The sequence below is a fragment of the Pipra filicauda genome, unplaced genomic scaffold, assembly GCF_003945595.2.
Source record: "Pipra filicauda isolate LSUMZ 115617 unplaced genomic scaffold, ASM394559v2 scaffold7_size6619720_pilon, whole genome shotgun sequence".
NCBI classification, from domain to species: Eukaryota; Metazoa; Chordata; class Aves; order Passeriformes; family Pipridae; genus Pipra; species Pipra filicauda.
Window position 1 is genome coordinate 5,389,027 of NW_024104976.1, and position 20,221 is coordinate 5,409,247.

The following is a 20,221-nucleotide window of genomic DNA, read 5'->3' on the forward strand; positions in this document are numbered from 1 at the left end:
AGGCTGTGGTAACTCCCACACAATGTCAAATTAAAAAAAAATCATGAGGAAAAAGTGTGAAGGGAATTGAGTATTATTCTGTCCCTGAGGCCCCACTGCCACTTGATGTCACTATTCCTGTCAGGCAAAGGCAGGCAGGTGCGTGTCTGCAAGAACTGGATTTCAGCAGGTAGGAAGCACCCAGGAAAGTCATACAGATTATTTCAATAAGTCACAGGATTATGCCTCGTGGGCAGCACTTGTTAAAACAAATCTATTTCAAAGGCAAAGCCAGAGATTCAGTTCAGGGTGAGTCTCCTTGTGATCTGCTGGGGATAGGCTGGGACTGTCTGACACAAATGGGCAGGAACTTCACATGGCAAACACCACATCAGGGTAAAAAGCCCTCCTCCCCCTCTATTACTACAGCTTAGCTCCCAATAAAGCAAACTAAAGGAGGAAAACCTCCATAAATAAGACAGAAAAGATCTAAGCCCAAGCAGAGACCAAAGAACCTCATACATTTAATGTTGACTGTGAAGCTCTTCCTGCTTGTCTTTGGCCCTGGAAACAGTGCTCACAGAGCTGAGAGGGGAACAGCTGAGGATCCGAGGCAAGATTTAAACAACAGGGACAGGAATGGGGTCATCTGTCCTACAACAAGACAATTATCTGTGTTTGCATCTGCCAAGGGCAATGGAATATTATGGTATTAAGAACAGAACAACAAGATTTTCACTAAGAAGATATTTTAATAGTCATTCAGAAGTAGAAGAACAAATAAATAAAATGCCCAGCAATGCTCATTTGGGAGCTTTTTGCTTCACGAGCAGTCAGAGAAACAAGGAAAGGCCTGGAGGAACAGCAGCAGAGGGTCTGGCTCTCAGGGTCTTTTTAGCCCAAGGCCATGTGTCATGACTAATTGAAAATGATAAACAACCTCAGGTGTTATTTATACTCTTGCTCACAGAAGCCTGTAGCAGTTAATACTGAAATGTCTATACATACTCATATGAGGCGTCTACAATACATCTTATATTTTGCATTTAAACAAATTTGCAGTTTCATGCATGATGAACCTGGTTTGCACATGAGTACAAGACATATTTTAAATGCTTTGCTCATGTGGGGTGTGTCAGATTGACCCTGATTAGCTCAGTGCTAGAACTGCCAAGGTCTAATGACCTAGAACTGCCAAATGCCCTGTACAGGCCATTCACTCAAGACATGGACTCAATGATCCTTGTGAGTCCCTTCCAACTCAGAATATTCTGTGACTGTGAATGTATTAATCAAACACATAGATACCTTTCTGTGACTGTGGTTTCAATTCTGCTGTCACCCAACACCCCATAGAGCAGTTTGTACTCACACTAAGGTTTCTTGTGACAATCTACTACCCCCAAATCCCGAATTTTCCCTCGTCTGTGCACGAGTTAAAAAAAAAAAGTCATGAGAGACTTGAATGGAATTCGTGCAAGAAAGAAAAAGAGAAAGTGCAAACAACAACAAGTAATGCAATGGTCTGGTTCCCGCAAACTGGGACCAGTTTGAACTCCCAGTTTGGTATTGACAGAAAACCATTGCAAAACAATGTCCCAGACAAGTAATGGTCTTTCTTTCTATGTTTTTTTCCTTCACTCAAGGCAATTTAAGTACTATATTAATGGGTTTTGGTTACCCATCATCTTTAATTCACCCACTACTGAACCTGATGGTTTCAAATTCCCAGAAGGTGAAGGACTGTTTGTAAACATGTTCTTGCTGCACTCTAGTGATGTGTACCCATGCCAGTAGAACTTTGTTGTATGATAAAATAATTATCAGGTTTACAATATCTCTGTTGGATAGGGATTATAACAATTCAAGTCAGAGGAAACTGCACACCATTAATTTTAGTCATCTCTCAAGACTACACAGCAAAGCTATGACACAGCAAGTAGTAGCAGTCATTACTAGTTCCCACTTCCCCAGATTAACCATCCTCAAACACCAAGCTTTCAATTAAACCATGGCAGTAAGTAAATGCTATTTATACAAAGCTTGCAGCTTGACTGTTTTATAAATGGGTATGTGGGAAGCAATGTGAAATATCAACTGATAGTTAATATTTAAATTGCTGCTCATTTACACTTAAGGCAAGTTTCATTGCTGCTATTTGCAGAGAGATTTAAAGTTCAGAATTCAGTGATTCACTTCAAGAACTTTTATAAATAACACTGTATTATAAATCAAAAAACAAAATCAACTTATCATGTAGGAATCTTCCTTCTCCCAGGGGACAGGAATTAGTTTTGAAGACAGTAATGGGTTTTTAATCTATTGTAAGAACAGGTTCTTTGATCTGTCTTACAAACAGCATTCAGGAAGGGGAATACTCTGTCCTGGATGCCTAAAAACCTTACAGGAGTCACTCAGAAAAGTCAGGAAAATGATTGTATATGGGATAATCTGCAGTTTGAAATAACACTGCCTTGGCAATGCCATCCTTCACACAGAGGATGCTTGGGCACTGAGCAGATTCCCCAGGGAAGTGGTCACAGCACCAGCCTGACAGAATTCCAGGAGTGTTTGAACAATACTCTCAGGCACATGGTGTGACCTTTGAGGTTGTTCTGTGCAGGGCCAGGAGTTGGACTCAGTGATTGTTGAGGAACCCCCCAGCTCAGGATATTCCATGATTCCCTGATCATTTCCTTTGACTGTGATAGCTTATGTCATACACAGAAACATGCCTTGTTGCTAGGCCTCAATTCCACCAGCAGTACAAGCACTAATTTAAACAATCATACTCATTTTTCCTAATGAATTTTGAATCCACTCCTATAAGGTACAAATGGAGAGAGAGGAACACATGTAAGTCCTGCATGCATTCCCAGTATCTCTTCACCACTCTGCCCTGGGTGGTGCTCCACCCACGTACTGCTCTTCACAGAGCCCCCTCTGAGTTTTCCACAGGTACCTACCAGGCACCTGAATGAAACTGGGGAGCTCTCAGGTTAATACCACAGCTTCCAACAAATCTGGGGTCCTTTCAATGGTTCCTCAGCATTAAAGCAATGAAGTAGAAGCTCTGCTGAATATTTTACCATACTTCATTTTAGTCCTATTTTATTCTAATTTAATGGAATTTTCCTAAAAGAAGACTCTCTAGATTCATGTGGCTCTAGCAAGGTGTTCAAAGAGAGAAATTCAAAAACTTACCTGGCTGTCATCTTCTAACTTGCTCTGTGTCTCAGCCCCATCAATTTGACAAGGATATTCTCATTTTCTTCATGCTCTATGTAGTCCCTGTGGAAGAAATTGGATGCATTGAAAATATCTCAATAATCCTCAGTGGATGATGAATTACAGGAATACATTTCTTAAATAATTAACCTGAATGTGTGCTAACACCATCAATAAGATGCTCTCCGAATGCCCAGACACCATTAATAAATGAGAAAAAAACCCCAAACAAATCAGCAGTTCTGCAATTAGTTACTTTCATAAGAAAACAAACATCATACTAAGATTTAATAAAAAACTCACATAATCCTTCCACTGAAGGGAAGGCTAAACAGACACCAGTTCAATACAAAAAGAGGAAAAAAAATTAAAAGAGAGCTACCACTCTAATAGAGCCAGTACTCTCAAGAGAGCACTTTTCTCTCTCCTGTTCCTGTCCTTAATCCTAAAACCCAGTCAGTCTTCCTCAGGTGGGAAATCCATCAGCATCCTGCTCTTTATCACCTGGGCACTTCCACAGGACAACACTATTTCCTCCTTCTCCTCAAAGGAATGCTGCCTAAAAGCTCCTCCTAGAAGCTAGCAAAATGATACAATAAAACTGGGATTTGGGGCTGAACCTGGCAATGTAATGCACAAACCAAACAAACTGCTACACGGGAGTGGAAAAAAAAAGCAGGAGAAAACCCAGAGCAGCTCCGAACCTGTTAATGAACCAGAACAATTTCCTGGAGAGAACCAACTCCAAAGCAGGGCAGCAGTGAGGAGGAGGTGTGAGAGCCACGCTGCCGAGCAGTGAATTCCCAGGAGCCCGCTGAGATCAGGGAGCAGTCCCGTGTCACAAAACACCCCCGGGCAAGCAGAGCCACCTGTGCCTGGTTTCTGTCCAGCGGGTTCAGCTGATCTGCATTCTGCAGAGAAACGGGGGGAAACTGGGGCCCTTTAACACCTTTAACTGGGGATTTCTGGACTTGGACGTTCGCAGCTTTGAAAATCAACAGCTTAAATGAGCTCGTTACACAATATTTAAACTTTTAAAATTGCAAATGGTAGGGTAAAAATTTCAAATACATTCTGGCAATTTATTATTTATTCCTATGAATAAAATGCTGCTGCCTGCTCAGAAAACCCACTCTTAGGCATATAAACTCATTTGGTTCCCATAAGATTCAAGCTCCCAGGTGATCAGAATCTCTTTAAAAAGCATTATATAGGCTCTAAATCACTGCAGTGCTTTTGAAAACTGTACAATTATTAATATTTTCTATCTTCTGATCATCATTATGAAAACATTGAAATGTTTGTTATAAAAATCAGTACCATGGACAATCCATCAGCAAACAGATAAATTAAATTATTACTTAAAACATTCAAGCCATCTCAGCCACTCACAAGCCATCCTTGCAGCTTGGCATGAGCAATGTCACTGTTGCCTCTGACCTGCCACATTGCATTATCTTCATAATTAAGTGGGAATCCAGAATAACAATTTTGACCATGATAAAAAGATAGCCTTGAACTACAGCCTCTAAGGAGACCCACGGCATTTTGATTTAGGCACCCCAGAGGATTTAATAGGAGTAATAGGTTTAATTAAAAATTAAGTTCATTTATGTAAATAAGAAAAAGCAGGAACGCTGTTTTAGTTAGTTGCATGTTCTATGTATAGAGCAAAAATAAACAAATCTCAGAAAATTTAGTTTCATTAAAAGGAGCCTGGGTATCCAAACAGCTCTGATTAAACATGAACTCAAAATGGGAAAATAGAAAGTTTCCAATAAGCTGCTGTCAGTTTATTTATTTGCCTGACTCAGGTAACCATAATAATGTTTTCATGCTCTAATAACCTACCAAATGGTTCAAACTCCAGACCACCACAGCTATGAAATGAAGGATTTGGCTCCTTATACCTGCCCTAGCAAAACATGCAGAAGAACAAAGTCCTAGAGCTGTGTGAAGCAAGTTTATCTCTGAACATAAGAAGATAAGGCAAATTATAAGTCAGGTCTTTATTTTTACCATATCTTTTAATTTATAATTAGTTATTCAAACAATCAGTGGTCTAAAATTCCTCCTGCAAAACAGATGCTTAAGTAAATACCTGAAAGCTTATCCAAGCTTGAAAACTCCTGCTACCTAATTAAAATCTCTGAAAAAAACAGACAGTTCCTTCCTCTCTCTATGCCCCCATTCTCCTTTCTTTCATCCTCTCTGTCATAATAAGAAGAAGCTTTAGAAAAAATTGTCCATAATAAATTTATGAACTATGTGTTGTCTTTTAAATCTAGTTCAAGAAAAATACACTGAAAGCAACTGGCTTTCAAATGACTAGCAAAAACCTTTTTGATGTTACTGGAAAACAAATTTTAAGAGCTAACTATCCCTAAAATTAAAGGCAGGTTTTTACTGGAAAACTCTTTCCTCTGTGCATGTGTCTATTGTGATTGCCCTCACCCAGCTCACTCATAAAATGGTTACTCCAGATATCTGGGCTGGGACCATTAGTCAGCCATTTACTCTGTCAGGTTCTTCAGTGCTGGGCTGAGTCACATATGGCTGAGGGCTATATTTGCTATATCTACTTAAATATGTGATTACAAGACATTCATTCCCAGGAATGCACCATCCCCACCCTGGGGACCAGCCCAGCTCTGGGGCTGCTCCCCAAGGGCTGTGTTAGTCACGCCCAGGGCTTTGTCACTGCACTGACGAGGGCCAGAGTGCAACTCTGCTTCCTGAGGGCTGCTGCTCACACTCAGCACCCACCCCCAGCTCTGGCTTTGCAGCTGATGGAACAAGTGGACAGGATGGGCTTCGAAACCAGGAATGAGGAGGGAAAAGTCCCACTCGCTTTGTCACAAACAGTAACGTCAGATGTCCAGCTGGAAGAGGGATCCACTCCTCCCACACACTTGGCCATTTCTGCAAGCCCAGGAGCCAGCAGGAGCTGTCTGCTGCTCACATTTGCCATGTTTGGGAAGCAGAGCACGGGCTGCTCCATGCTGTGCTTCCCATGCGGAAAAACGTGGCCTGCATTCCTGAACGTGGCAAAACCATAACCCATCTCCTTCGGTGCTCCAGACAAACAGTTCTGAAGCCTGTACTTCTCTATCTAAAGGATCCAGATAAAACAGATTACGTCTAGAGTTTTGAATTATTTGTAGTGAATTTTCCAATAAAACCTATATTTAAAATAGTTTCAGTTCCTCCTCTGGGAGGTCCACAGCTCTTCATCAGTGAAACAACCTTGTAGCTGCCTTGAGAGTTCCCCTGAGTCCAGTTAAGGAACCTCATTTTGAAAAACCTCCCAGTCTCTGAAGGATTCACAGCCTCCAAACATGCTGTATTCTGACAATAAAAATCATTCATTTTGGTTTCCATTCTCTGGATGGTCCCATTTGCAACACTTTCCGTGAAGGACTGTCACCAGCTGACTGGAGACAAACAGCATTTCTCACTGAGCCATGACAGGCTGCCACTCTGCAGTGCCCAGAGCGATGAATTCCTCTCCCATCTCCAGTGAGTCACTGGCATTTGCCCCTTTGTAGCCTTCTGCTGCTGCTATCAGTGCACTGTGCTAGAGAAAGGACCAGATCTCATTTAAAACACAAGATGATACATGATGTTTGCTGCTGCACATGCTTGAAAACCGTCAACTTCACCTTCAGCAGCGTCTAGTTAAAATAAATCATACAAGAACTGGACTGATTTGCTTCAGGAGTGATACCAAGACTTTGCAGGAGGAGCTGGGAAGGAATATTAGGGAATGCTGGTTTTATGCAAGGTAAGACATGCAGTTGCAAATGTGCAATCCATGCATTCCAAGACAAAATGCAGAGACCTGAAAAAAAATGAAATGTTCTTTCTCCCCATAGCCATATTAAAATGTATGTATTTGGTGAACTGAAACTTAACCATTATGATTCTGAAGGCCAAAATTTGGCATTCTCTAGCAGACAAGTGCACCCTGGCTACTTTTCTTTTTAGAAATCTTGTCAGTAGAGATCTGGCTTTGCAAGACTGACCTGTCCCCTATCTCCTGTCTCAACTATGAGCCCAAAATTTAAATGCATTTGCCTCAGCTTTGATACAACATTCTGTCTTTGACAGGGTTTAAACTAGGCTTTATGGTCAGTGGCCTTATTGGAATGGTCCTCACAGACCAAATGACCATTTTTTGTGGAATTCATGTTAGCTATTTAAATTGCAGCAGATGGTAATTTTTTCAACAAATTTCTAGTTTGTTGCTTTAGGACAAGATAAATAAGGTTGATCTTCAGATGCTTATAGAAGAGAATCTGTTAAAGCTGTAGGCCTAAAATGCAGATTTCCTGTCAACTTTAATTAGCTTCTGTGAACCCTAAATTATGTAGTTATTTAAAACTAACCAGGGTGAAGAAAAGCTGTTTTGTCAACTTTGTGTTGTTCACACTCATCCAAAAAGATGACAAAGTGACACTGTAATGTGAATTGTATGAGTGAGAAACGAATTCCAAGCCCTGGAATTACAAAATGATTCAGAAGGGCCTGACAGAGGCTAAAATGAGAGGAACAATAATTCCTTATACAGAAATCAAAGTGCAAACGTGCTAAGCATGATGTCAATGAAAACCTGTGATATTTCTTTGGACAGAGAAAAGCACCTGTGGGGTAGATATGCTGAGAAATCTCTGTAGTTATTCCATTTGAGCTTTTTCATTGACGGTAACACAGTGGTGTTGCCACTGTAGTTTAATATGCTCACACTGTGTTTGCTAATGGTAGTAGAAGACAAGAATGAACTTTGAAAGATGTTTGCATTATACAAATGACCACAGGCCCTATTCATTAGTTACACAGTTACACAGTCATTAGGCAAATTTTACAAATCCTCATTCTTCACATCTGAGCACTGTTCGGAAATGTTCTCTCTGTAATTACTTTTTACAAACTGAGAGGGCAGCAGCTTTATTATTTTTCAACAGCAGAATAGTCTGTGCTCTTCTTTATCCTTCCCAACAGAAGATCATCTGGGGAATGGATCATTTTCTGGAAATCACAGACTGGCGTAGGAACTAAGAATTTGGGAAGAGCTTGTCTTTGCGAACCTCTGTTCAAGTGTGGGTGTATCGAATATAAAGTTTAGTCACAAAATTAACCAGATTTCAGATCACTAATTCATCCTTCAATAGAAAACTCAACATCAAAACTACCTGCTACCTCTTGCAAGGAAGAAAGAATATTTTGTTTCAGGACATTTTGCAGAAAAAAAATCAAGCTCATCACATATGCACACTCCATCACTGAGACTACTTGTTGTGCAAAATAAACAACAGAAAATAATGAATAACGTGAGATGTAATTACTAGGGCTACCTGCAAGTAACAAAAAGCTAACAAATGAAGAGGAAATTTAATTCAAATAACATTCAAATAAATGTGGGCTTCTAACATATGCTCGAAGTCACCATTTAAAACCTAGCCTATTCTACCTTCTTCTCTAAGAAGAAAGAGAAGCAGATTTTCTTCTGCTGTGGGAGTGCCAGGTCATGGCAGTGGCACAATAATTAGAACAAAGTCAGCAAGTGTGCAGTCACTGTAGATGCACATAACACACAGTATGAGACGGTCACTTATTCACTATCAGCCGAATCTCAGGGCTATCTTATCATCTTCTTCATTAGGAAGATGCAAGATTTTAGTCTTCTGTAAATCTGTGCAAAGAGAAAAAGAGGATATTCCTCACCATTGCAGGATATTATAACCCCTGGACAACTGCAGCATCTTGTAATGACTGCACGAGTCATTCTGGAGTCTCTTCAGTCCTTGGCTCTTTTTACTGATCAGTGTATGGGATTAACCTTATAAATAACTAGGAGGATAATAAGTAGGAAGATAAATAACTAGGAAGATAATATTTGGGTATAAACAAACATGTTTTTTATGATGAGGGTCTAGACACATTAATTCAGAATCCTATAGCTGTTTCTCTGATAGCTCTGTGCCTCACACTCAAAATAGACCCGAAATAGTAATTGAGTGAAGACTTTTGCCTTTTGTAAAGGATATATTTTAGAGGACTTCCATATAGTTTTTGTTAATCTTTCTTTGCTAGTGTCTACACAAGCAACCCTCATAAATACTTGTGAAATTCACTTTTATTAGCCAGGATGATGCTGAAAGCAGATACGACCTCTTCCTGCCATTTGTGTACATTCACACCAAAATCTCTGACTAGAAAGGGTAAAACCTGTAGCAGGAATGCACCTGACTGAACACAGTTTAATCAAGGAGCAAGGGTGCTGATTGCTATCAAAAGACAAGAATTTCTGAAGTGCTTATAAAAGTCAATTTGCTAACAACAAAAGCAAACGAGACTGCCAGAACCAAAAATAAATCAAAATTTATCAAAGAAATAGTTACAAATTCTTTTTTCCACGCTTATACTACTGGAATTTGGTGTTTCAGCACCATCCCCTGAAGGGTCTGCCTTTTGAGTCCCGTAACAGAGCCCCGAAGACCTTGGGCTGTGCCCACCTCTGCCGTGCCTTCATCGCCGGGGTGAGGCAGTTGTCAACATAGCAACGTGTAAAGCAGAAAAAAGAGCCAACAGTAGAGGTCAGCCATGAACTGTAGATTTCGTCTCCAGATTTCTTGCCTGAACAATTCCTGCTGTTTACTGTACACCCAAAAATATCTGGGGCACCTGTGCCAAAACAGCAGTGGGTAGCAGGAGTAGGAGGAAAGAAAATTAGTTTCCTTTCCAAAATGAAACGAGGCAAAAATCCAGGTACTGAGAGCACTGCCATGGGAAGGTTGAAGTACAAATGAGTAATAACACTCTTTTTTTCGGCAAATAATACAGAGCTCCCCTAGCAACTTGTCCTTGTCTACTAGCTGGTCCAAAAAGGTCAAGATCTCACTGAAAAAAATACCCACCACAAATCAAAAAACATCAGCTATGACTTGGCTTTTGGAGAGTTACCTTTGCCGTTTCCTGGCTTCCACTACCCCTTGGTAAAGTTGTTTGGCATGTTGGCTCGTTGGAAAAGGGGAATGTTTCGGTCCTCCTGTGTGTTACACCAGGAACATATGATGCACCAATGTGCTGGGCTACTCAGGTTGACCCCGGTTTCATCTGTTTTTTTGCTAAACATTTAAAAATACTTAAACAATAGCTACATAAATTAGGTCACTGCTTGAAACGAAACAGACAACCTGGATTTTTAAAGCTGAGAATTAGCATGGACTAACAAACTGCTATTTAATTGTTATTTGAAAAACAAGCATTTAGTTACCCCTTGCAAGTGAGGACACACTTCAAAACCATTCTTCCTGAAGTGCAACTGCCTTGGACATTCATTTAATGCACCAACTGGATTTGAAGGACAGGGATTTTGACTGAAAGAACCCATGCGTGGTCTCAAAAATGTGCTTAGAGTTGCAAATGGGAACCAGACAATCAACAAAATGCATTGCATTTTCTAGGCCAGCTTTCCAACTGTGATGCATTATACCCACACCAGGCAAGAGCTCAGGCATCATTTTTTCTGTCATGTGTTTGTCAAGCACTAAACACGATGCCCCATGGCCATGGCTGTTTTCCCCTTATCTAGACAAAAGATCCAGCACCTGAGCCCACAGCCCTGCATCTGCTGGGGATTTAACAGCTGTGTGTGCAACATAATTTTGGCCATCACCGTCCTGCCCCAAATGTGACCTAAGCCAAGCTGCTGGCTGAGGCCAGCAGGGACTGCCCTGGGTGCCCACCCTGGCTGCCCTCCCCTCGCCCCCGGCAGTGGATATCGTACTCAGGGCACTCACTCTGCTGCCCTTTGGGCTAATCCACGCCTTCCACAGCAGCAGCCGCTGCCGGTGGCGAAGGAGAATGACCGAGCACCTGTGCCGAGGAGGGCAGGGGAGCTGGGGGGCAGCTCCGTGGCCCTGGGGGCCCTGGTGCCCCGTGGCTTTTGGGCCATGGCGCGGACAGGGTGTGCTCCTGTGCCGGCTCCCCTTCCCTCCCCTTCCCCTCTTGCCTCCCAGCCTTGGCTCCCCGCGGTGCCGCTGCGGGTGCCCGTCCCCGGCGGGGCTCGGGGAGGGCGGCGGGCGCGGCTGCCCAGCAGGGAAGGGGCGGCCCCCTCTGTCGCCTCTATAATGCCGGGGCCCCTCGCCCACCGCTCCGCATCGTTCCTGCTGCCGTAGCCGCCTGCGAGCGGCTCCGCTCCCTTCCCTCCGGCGCGGGGTCGCTCGAGGATTAGGGGCGGAGGGAGCTCCACCGGCGGGAGGCAGGCGCGGAGGCGGGTCCGTCAGCATCCCTGCGCTCCGCTCCGCTCCGCGCGGCCCGGCGGCGCCGTAGGGCGAGCAACGCTGCGGGCGCGGGAAGGGGCCGAGTTGCCGGAGGTGCCCGGGGCGCCGGCGGCTCCCGGCGGCTCCCAGAGGGCCGGATCCGCGGCGGGAGAAGCCGCGGCTGCTGTTGCCGTGTCCGTCCGTCCCCCGCGGCGCCGGCGCTCCCGGGATGGGCCTCCCGGCGCTGGGGCTGTGGCTGCTGGCGGCGGCGGGGATCGTGCGCGGTGAGTGAGAGGCGCCGGCCCCGCGGGCAGCGCCGGGAGCAGCGGCGGGGCGGGCGGGACAGCGGGCACGGCGGGGACAGCGGGGACAGCTGCCCCGGTCCGCCCCGGCACGGCGGGTCTCCGGCCGCGGCCGTCCCCTTCAGCCTCTCTGCGCTGCGCCCCCGTCCCCGGCAGCACTGGGGGCTTGCGAGGGCTGGGACCGGCCGGGAAGGGACACGGGAGACGGGCAGAGCGATGGGGATGGGGACAGAACTCCGTCAGGGAACTTAAATGGTGGCTGCTCCAGGGCAGAGGCTGCGGCTCTAGGCTCAGGACTAGAAGATTGGGAAGAGAGAAGTCCGTCTGGAGTGGGACAAGGAGGGCTCGCATCTAGAGGACCTGTTCCTATCCTGCATCAGATTTAATTTCATTCGAAAAAGCCTCTGTCCCTGGTCTACTGTGCTCCATTCATGCGGACCTGCTCCCTCTCCCTTCACAGAAAAACGGCAGAGTAAAGATTGGATTTGAAGCGTAAAAGAGACAGAAATCCCTGAATATTATCATGTGAATTAATGTAGCACCTCTCATCTCTGTCAGGAACCCCGTACCCCGCTTCATTAATAGCTGCATGAACAGAGAACAAAGTGGACAGTACTTGCCCCAAAGAGTTCTCGGTCTGGAGCAGCCTGAGAGCAGGGTTGGGTCTAACCTGTGGCCATTTTTCTCCCATTGTCTTGCTGATGCCCTCTGCCGTATCCCCGGTCTGCTGTTCTGGTAGAGCTGTGCCAGGACAGGTGTCAGATCACAGGTAGTGTGTTTCCTCCTCATCACTTCTTGCTGCTGGACCGAAGGGTGTGTATGTTGAGGAATCATCACTAGCATATAAAATTTATCACTCCTGGCCAATCAAGAAATTATCAGAGGCAATCCACCTTACAGGCTGGGATGAACAGTGATGCGTTTGTGATTTGGATTTTATAGTAGTAGCTAATGAACTATGTGAAATACAGTGGCATTTTCCTGGGAATGCAGCAGGTGTAATAACGGATACATAATATCTGATAGCAGTAAAAAAGCATATGTCTCAACTTTTTCTGATATAGAATCCCAATTATTTATCTATTTACTTCTGTGCCCAAAGAGTCCCTACAAGGAGAGTTCCAAAGGAAGCTTTACAAGGAGCTGCTGAAAAATTACAACCCTCTGGAGCGACCAGTTGCAAATGATTCCCAGCCACTCACTGTCTACTTCACTCTCAGCCTCATGCAGATCATGGATGTGGTAAGTGTGTAACCTTCTAGGAAACTATCTCTTTCAAAGGGTGGATTTTTCCTTCCTGGAATGAAGTCATATGTGTCATAGTGAAGGAAGATTACAAGATATTGGAAAGCACAAATAATTCAAGATACAGTGCCAAATTTTGACTTCTTTAAAAAAAAAGAACTAAACTGAAAAGTAAAGTTTATGTCTTTCTTAGATCTCTTCTCAGAAATTCCCAGCATTCTTAGCAGTACAAAATACTTCAAGGGAGGCTCAAAATGTGTACTTTGCCTTTCGAATCCTTAACTGTACCTAGAACTAACAAGCAGTGTAGTCTGGGAGGGATATGCAAAACCAAAGCTCTTGATTTCTGGGGATCACTTAAGAGCTTCTTATAGTTGGAGATGGAGGGGAGAGGAAATCCTGGCCAAAATCCAAATTATATTATTTCTTGTGGTATTTAGACAAGATTGCTACATTTTATATGCTTAAATAGCTGCTCTATTTGCAACCACAGTTGCTTGGTATATCAATAGATATTTCTGTGCTGTGCTTGTAAAATGCACTATAGGATCTGTTGGGTTCAAATATGAGTAATTTAAGCTTCACTCTGTCACAGCTGCACAGAGATGAAACTCAGCATATGAGTGAGTTTACAGTATTTGTTTTTAGTGAATTCAGCTAGCTACGATAACTAACGAAGAAGTTAAATACTTAAAAGTACAGTTAATCTCAAAATGCCATTATCTTCCCATAAGATGTTTAAAGTTCAAGACACAAGGAAAGGATAAAAGAAAAAAAAGAAAGATAAGATTATTCATGACAAGTGGCTTGCTATCTGTTCCCTTGCATGCTGCCAGTTGCCAAAATCCAGACACTGTTTATTTAGTATCTGAAAGTCAGCAGACACAGAGAATTCTGCCAGTGCTCATAGTTTCTACACCCATTTTTGAAAGTTTTAGATTTATTGGACCTAAGGTGAAAACTAGGATGTGTATTTTGGGTGTGATATTTCCTGTCTGCCGAAGGGAGAGCAGGCAGTCGCAGGCAGGGAGCTGTTTCCCTGATGGGGCCACTAAAGCCAACAGGCAAACTACGGCAGTTCCATCCTTGTGACAGCAGCTGGGGTTTAATGTGTGTGATACCAGCTAGCAGAACAGGAGCCGTGTGGAGTCACATATTCTCTGGGTGATGGGGGGTGAAGAACATGTGTTTTGCAGAGTGCAACAGTTTGAAAGAGTGCTGGCAGCTTGAACTCCAAACGGGCTGTGGCTGGACTGCACAGGGATCTGAGAGCCAGGGGAGGACAGCCAGGTGTTAGACCCAAACTTTGATGTGAGATAAAAGCCTGTAGCGGTGGGATGATATAAGGGATGACACCAACACCCTACTGAGTGTATGTGGGCCTGCTTTTGTTGTTAATGGTGTTTCTTGTGGGTGGGCTTAGAGGTTTGCTAAAAAGCAGATCTCCTCATGCTGGATGCTCTCCTAACACAGAGTTAGCCTAATCAGACAAGTAAGCAAGAATGCTTTTTGACAATGACAGATGACAGAGAAAGTGTAAAAGCAAGGAACAACACAAGATGAATAAATGATACTGTGTTAATGAGGGATGCATTAATTTTATCTGTCATCTTCTAATTGGATTTGTTTAGAATGTGTCGAGGTAACACAAAGAATGAGGTATTTGAAGGGCAGTGTGAGGCATGAGAACAGGGCAGGTCAGAGGAAACTAAGAGAAGGAAGCTGAAGTGAAGAGCAGTGTGGAACAGACAGTGCTTCAAAGGTCTGAATGCCTGAAGGTCCCCAACCAGGTTACTGCTGCAGCTTCTCACTGGCCCCAGCCTTCATGGGTCTCTTGCCATGTACGCAAAGAATGTGGAAGACAGGGCAGGAATAACCACTGAGTTCTCTTAGCCCCTCATCTGTGTGATGGAGCTTTGGTCTTGCTCTTCTTAACTGTGCATCGGGCCTCTTAGTGGCTTCTGCAACAGCTCCTGCTGGCTGGAGTCTTCAGTTGCATAGCTCTGGATTTAGTTAGATTTTTATCTTTGTGTTCAGGAAGGCTTAGCCAGTCTGTTCAAGGCCTGTTCAAACTGGGTACCTGAATAAAACTCCCCATTTTAATGTATCTCTGCAGAACTCAGCACAGTACATGGTGCTTCCACTGAATCTTAAACCAGGCTTCAAAAAACACCCTTCTCAACCATGGACTTTGTTTACAGGGCCTTCTTCTGTAGCTCCCTGTAGGGAAATGCCCTCATGCTGCAGTATGTGCCTTCTCACAGCTACTGGAGGAACTTTTGCTTTGGTACAGGACAGTACAGTTGCCATCAAAGGATTTTTGTACTACTCAAGTTTTTTCCCCAGCTTTCAGAAACCGCACTTCTGGTGTCATTCTGTACAGACAGATGTAGCCTGACTATGTTAAGGTAACATGGTTTTGAATATTAACCACCTCAGGAAAGGTTTGTTGTATGGCCAAACCCTCCTAGGGATGACACAGCTTACAGAAACCTTCTTTAGGTCAGCAGAAATGTTTCCTGAACAGAATAACCTGAATGCCAACAAGATGTTTTTTCTACATAAATTGCATCTGTACTATAAAGGTTTCATTTGCATTTCCATGAGGTAATAATGGATCTCTCTCTTCCATACACTCCTGATGTGGTTATAACCATGTTCTTGACTGGTGGTATGAACAGTTGGCTGTTGGAGACACAAATGGCTAAAGGCCAACAGATAATCAACTTTGCAGAGTTAATTTCTTCTGGAGTTGTCAAATTTAATTAAAAACCATACAAAACAAAGGGATTGCTACGTACAAAACACAGATCACTAGCCAATCTGGGTGTAGTCAATGACTGGCAGTCTTGGCTAATATGATTCAAAATGGAGTTTTTGATCCTATGTGCCTTTCAAAAGCCCCTTCATCAGTAAGAAACAATAGTTTTTGTACTGGCTGTTTAGGTACAGCTCTTTCTGCTTGTCATAAAACTCACTGCAGTTCTTTCTCAGAGGTCTGGGATTGACAGGCAGAGAAGGAAACCAACCATGAAGTAAATTAAGCTTCACACTATAAAACAAATGAGTTTTCTTCATTGTCAACAAGAAACCAATGCTGTGGGAATGACAGCTACTTGCAATAACAATTACTGGTTTAACAAGCTAGAAACAAAACATGTCACCATCATACTTAGCTGCAGTTTATATATTCCCTTTAATGGCTTCTCAGCTGTTAGCAGCTGAGTTTAATTGGGAGTTAGACCTATCCAGAGCTGATCCATCAAATCCCTGCCAGAACAGATTGAGCCAGGCTGGATCCTGGCTGCTGCTATTCCTTACTTGAGGTCTCTTCCATTCCACTCTGACTTGGCTGACAGGAAAGAGGAGGCAGTAGATGAAATCTTTTCTAAATACAGTGGATGTTTCCTACTTTACATTTTTAGCTTAACCCTTCCTTTTAAAACTAGACATTATTTCTATTCAATGTTTGCAGATATGTTTTTATTGGTGTTGTACATTAATATGCATGCTAGTGTCAGGGCTACATAATGATGGATCTATAAGTGCCAATTACCCCAACTTAGTGTAGTTCACTAGAAAATAGAGTTAATGAATTGTCTGATGAGAATGCAAACTGGCATTGTAAATGATACAAAATGTTTCTAAATGGGGAGGAAGAACAGTGGCAGCATGAGAAAAATGCACTTTGGGGACACACGGGTGAAGCTGAGAGCTGGGAAATTAAGGGAGTGCTTAGAGGGGGAGATGGAATGCCTAAGATACAGCAAAGGAATTTGGAAGAAAGGTGGAATTTGGGTGGAAGAGGATGGGAGGCAAAATGGAAAGAATAAGATTTGAAAGAGTGAACTTAAAAAAAGCTTCTGTGTCAAGTTAATGGGAACTTTCAAGACAGAGATCTTAAGTGTCTTTCAGTTTGTTTTTTTTTGCTGTAGTCCTGTCCTGGTCTTAGCTGTGATAGATTTAATTTTCTTAGTAGCTGGTACAGTGCTGTATTTTGGATTTAGGATGAGAATAATGTGGGTAACACACTGATATTTTGGTTGGTGCTAAGCAGTGTTTACAAGTCAAGGACTTCTCAGCTTCCCTCACCACCCTGCCAGCGAGGAGGCTGAGGGGCACAGGAAGCTGTGAGGGAACACAGCTGGGACAGCTGATCCCAGCTGACCCAAGGGATATTCCAGACCATGTGGGACCATCCTGAGTGTATAAACTGCAGGGAAAGCTGGCCAGGGGGCTGCTACTTGGGAACTGGCCGGGCATCAGTTGGGGGGTGGTGAACAATTGCATTGTGCATCACTTGTTTTGTGTATTCTAATTCTTTTATCATTATTCCTTTTCTGTCCTGTTAAACTGTCTTTATCTCAACCCATGAATTCTACAGCAATCAGATGTGTGTTGTTTAGCTACCTGCTGGGTTAAACCCTGACAATTCCTTAACAGAAAAATCAAGTCCTCTTGAACCTTCGCAAACAATCCTGCAACTAAATCGCCCTGAAGTGAAAACAAAGTGGAGACAGCCAACTGGCAGAAGTGTTCTTTAAGGGTATTTCAGTTCTTATAATATCAGAAGATGGATTAAGAGGTTTCTTTTGCTTTTCACAGTTATTTGTTTCAATTTTCTTGAAATCAGAAATGCCAAGCAAGTTGATGAAATAAGTGAAAAATAACCTACTTCCTCTCTGATTTACTGAAATCTTGTTTCAAGACTCCTTGTAGGAATGAATATTGAATGTATACCGAACTGATAGCCTGATGATAAACATCTCTCAGGATCTGAATGAGAAAATATTTGGAAATGTCTGACTTAAGAAGACTAAACAAAATTGAAGAAAAAGCATGGAAGGAAAATCTTAAGAGACCAATACTGAGGCAGACAGTGGAAGGAGAGGGAGAGGGTTAATGGGTGGTCATGGCTGCTCAAGGTCATACCTTCAGTAGAATGTCAATAAAAATAAGGAATAGGATGTGGAGAAGCTATTTATTTTTCTCTACGTCTCACCTCATGGAAACCCCTTAACCTGCACAAAAAGCTGTTCTTTGGCCTCTGCCTGTCTGGTATTTCAGTGCTGGCCTGGAGTATCAACCTAACTTATGCTTAGGAAAAACTTCCAGCATACTCATTTTTGAGAAACAGGTTCTTGAAATATGCTGATATTATGTAATTTCCACACTGAAAGAAATTACAGCCACCAGATTTTTAAACACTGTATGGAGGTAAATACCTTCTAATACTCTTATTTGCTCCTGTAACATCCATCCCAATAATAGCATCAGAGGAGTATATTCAGCCCTTGCCCATTGGTTTAGAGGGAATGCTGGGAATAGACACAGCAGTGTTGTTCCTGCTGTGCTACACCTCACACAGAATAGCAAATGGCAGAGACAAACAAATGCAGTGATCATGAGGGTATGAATTTTGTGCCTAGCCTGATATTTTTATAACAGACATACCTGCATCTACTGTAAGTTAATACAACTAAGAGAAACATATCTGAGGGTATTCCAGCCCCAAAAGTCAGAAGATGAAACCTCAGAAATTAATGTAAAATAGTCACACATTTACAGTGCAAATGACTGCTTAGAGACACAAACATGAAGAACAGGAATATATTGAGATACACAGTGACACTTCAAATTCAACTTTTACTGCTATCTAAAAGAGTAGAAAAATCTTATTTTAGTTTGGAAAGGGCCTGCAGAGGTCATCTAGTCCACCCCCCTACTTCAAATATGTCTGAAATAGTTACTCAGGACTGTGTCCAGTCAGGTACTGACCACTTCCCCAGCGAGAGCTTCCACAGCCTCCCTGGGCAGCCTGTTTCAGTGTTCACTATCATCATGGTACATTTGTTTTCCTAACAAATAAGCATAACTGCCCATCTTCCAACTTGGGAACAGCACTAAAAAACACTTCTAGAAAAATGATACACCTTTCCTTCTTCAATAAAATTGGGTACACAACAAACATACTTTTGGTGAAGTATTCCAGATTTCTTGACTATTTTGAGCAAGATATGTATTTTGACTTCAATAACACTTTTCTGAATAACATTCTTAGCAGAAAGCTAAAGAATAAGGTAAACTCACATGGCAGAACTTGTTCTTAGAGTAGCTGTCAATGGTTCACTCTCAAAACGTAAGATTTAGTTGTGTGCTGAGATTCCCCAGGAAACTGCATCGAGTCACTGTTTTCCTTTCATTTCATCTGCAAGGTAGAATAGATAATATGTTTATTAAATTTGCAGATGACATAAGTTTGAGAGGCTTTCATAGAATACAGGGGGCAAAACCAGAATTTAAGACTGTCTTATAAAAGTAGAGTTAAAGGACTGGTTTGACCCAATTTTTGCCTTTTTTTTTTTTTTTCCCAAAGCCTAAATTATGTGAAATTTAGAGTATTATAGCTTAAGAAATATTTGGATGCACTGGAAATAATCCATCTGCTGGAGGCTTTGGTTTTATTTAAGGAATTTAATTTGATGCCTAAGAGCTTTCCTAACTGGAATCAAAGGCAGGTCAGTACTGCCTCTGTATGAGGAGAGAGATTTGTATTACTTTTATAGTTCCATCAACTGTAATTATAGTCACAGTCCAGCCTCTCTCTGTACTAGATGATATGTAAACACAGCTGAAAAGATCATCTTTGTTCCAAAACATTTACAAACTAACTATATTTTGATAGTCTAGAGTTTTTTAACATCAGAGTCATTCATGTCAGAACTACTGACACTTACAAAACAGTGTTAAATAAAACTTTAGCATAAAGAATTGTTGCAGTGGGTTCAGACCAATGGCTTTTTGATATTAATTTTGATTAATACATCTCTTAGATTTTTCTAAGGAATTTTAGCAACTTTACTCTGCAACTGTTTGAAATGTTACTGTTTTCTGGGGCTTTCTGGTTTGAATCTAGAATTTTTACCAGCTTTCTATGTGGAACTTGGGGCACCATTTTGGGGGTGTCCTAAGCTGATGGGGGCACTCAGCTACTGAAAGTCACTCAATGATCCCACTGACTTCTGGGCTCGTGCTCCCACCGCTCTGGCTTGTGCCAGTGCCTCTCTGACTGAGCAGCTACCTGTATCCACTCTTGGCGTGTTCATTTTTCTAGATGACCTGCACTTGCTTTGGGTTTAGATTCGGTTAAACTGCTCACAAAGTACCCGTGGTGGTTCTTCACTTAAAATTTTATGTATTTGG

The 20,221-nt window shown here is 42.6% G+C and overlaps 1 protein-coding gene and 1 long non-coding RNA gene across 2 annotated transcripts in view; one reads left to right on the forward strand and one right to left on the reverse strand.

The window, feature by feature from the left end:
* Window positions 1-3,211: 3,211 nt before the first annotated feature.
* Window positions 3,212-20,221, reverse strand: part of LOC120325009 — a 79,694-nt gene continuing 62,684 nt past the window's right edge. Inside the window, exons 2-3 of the long non-coding RNA XR_005566769.1 lie at window positions 19,109-19,226; window positions 3,212-3,270 (exon numbers count right to left, since the gene is read on the reverse strand). This is a non-coding gene — a long non-coding RNA (uncharacterized LOC120325009). The remainder of the gene's footprint in view (window positions 3,271-19,108; window positions 19,227-20,221) is intronic.
* CHRNA7 (cholinergic receptor nicotinic alpha 7 subunit) overlaps window positions 11,358-20,221 on the forward strand; it is a 39,788-nt gene continuing 30,924 nt past the window's right edge. The window contains exons 1-2 of the mRNA XM_027736916.2: window positions 11,358-11,755; window positions 12,876-13,015. Coding sequence (XP_027592717.1) covers window positions 11,701-11,755; window positions 12,876-13,015 — 195 coding nt within the window. The 5' untranslated portion in view covers window positions 11,358-11,700. The remainder of the gene's footprint in view (window positions 11,756-12,875; window positions 13,016-20,221) is intronic.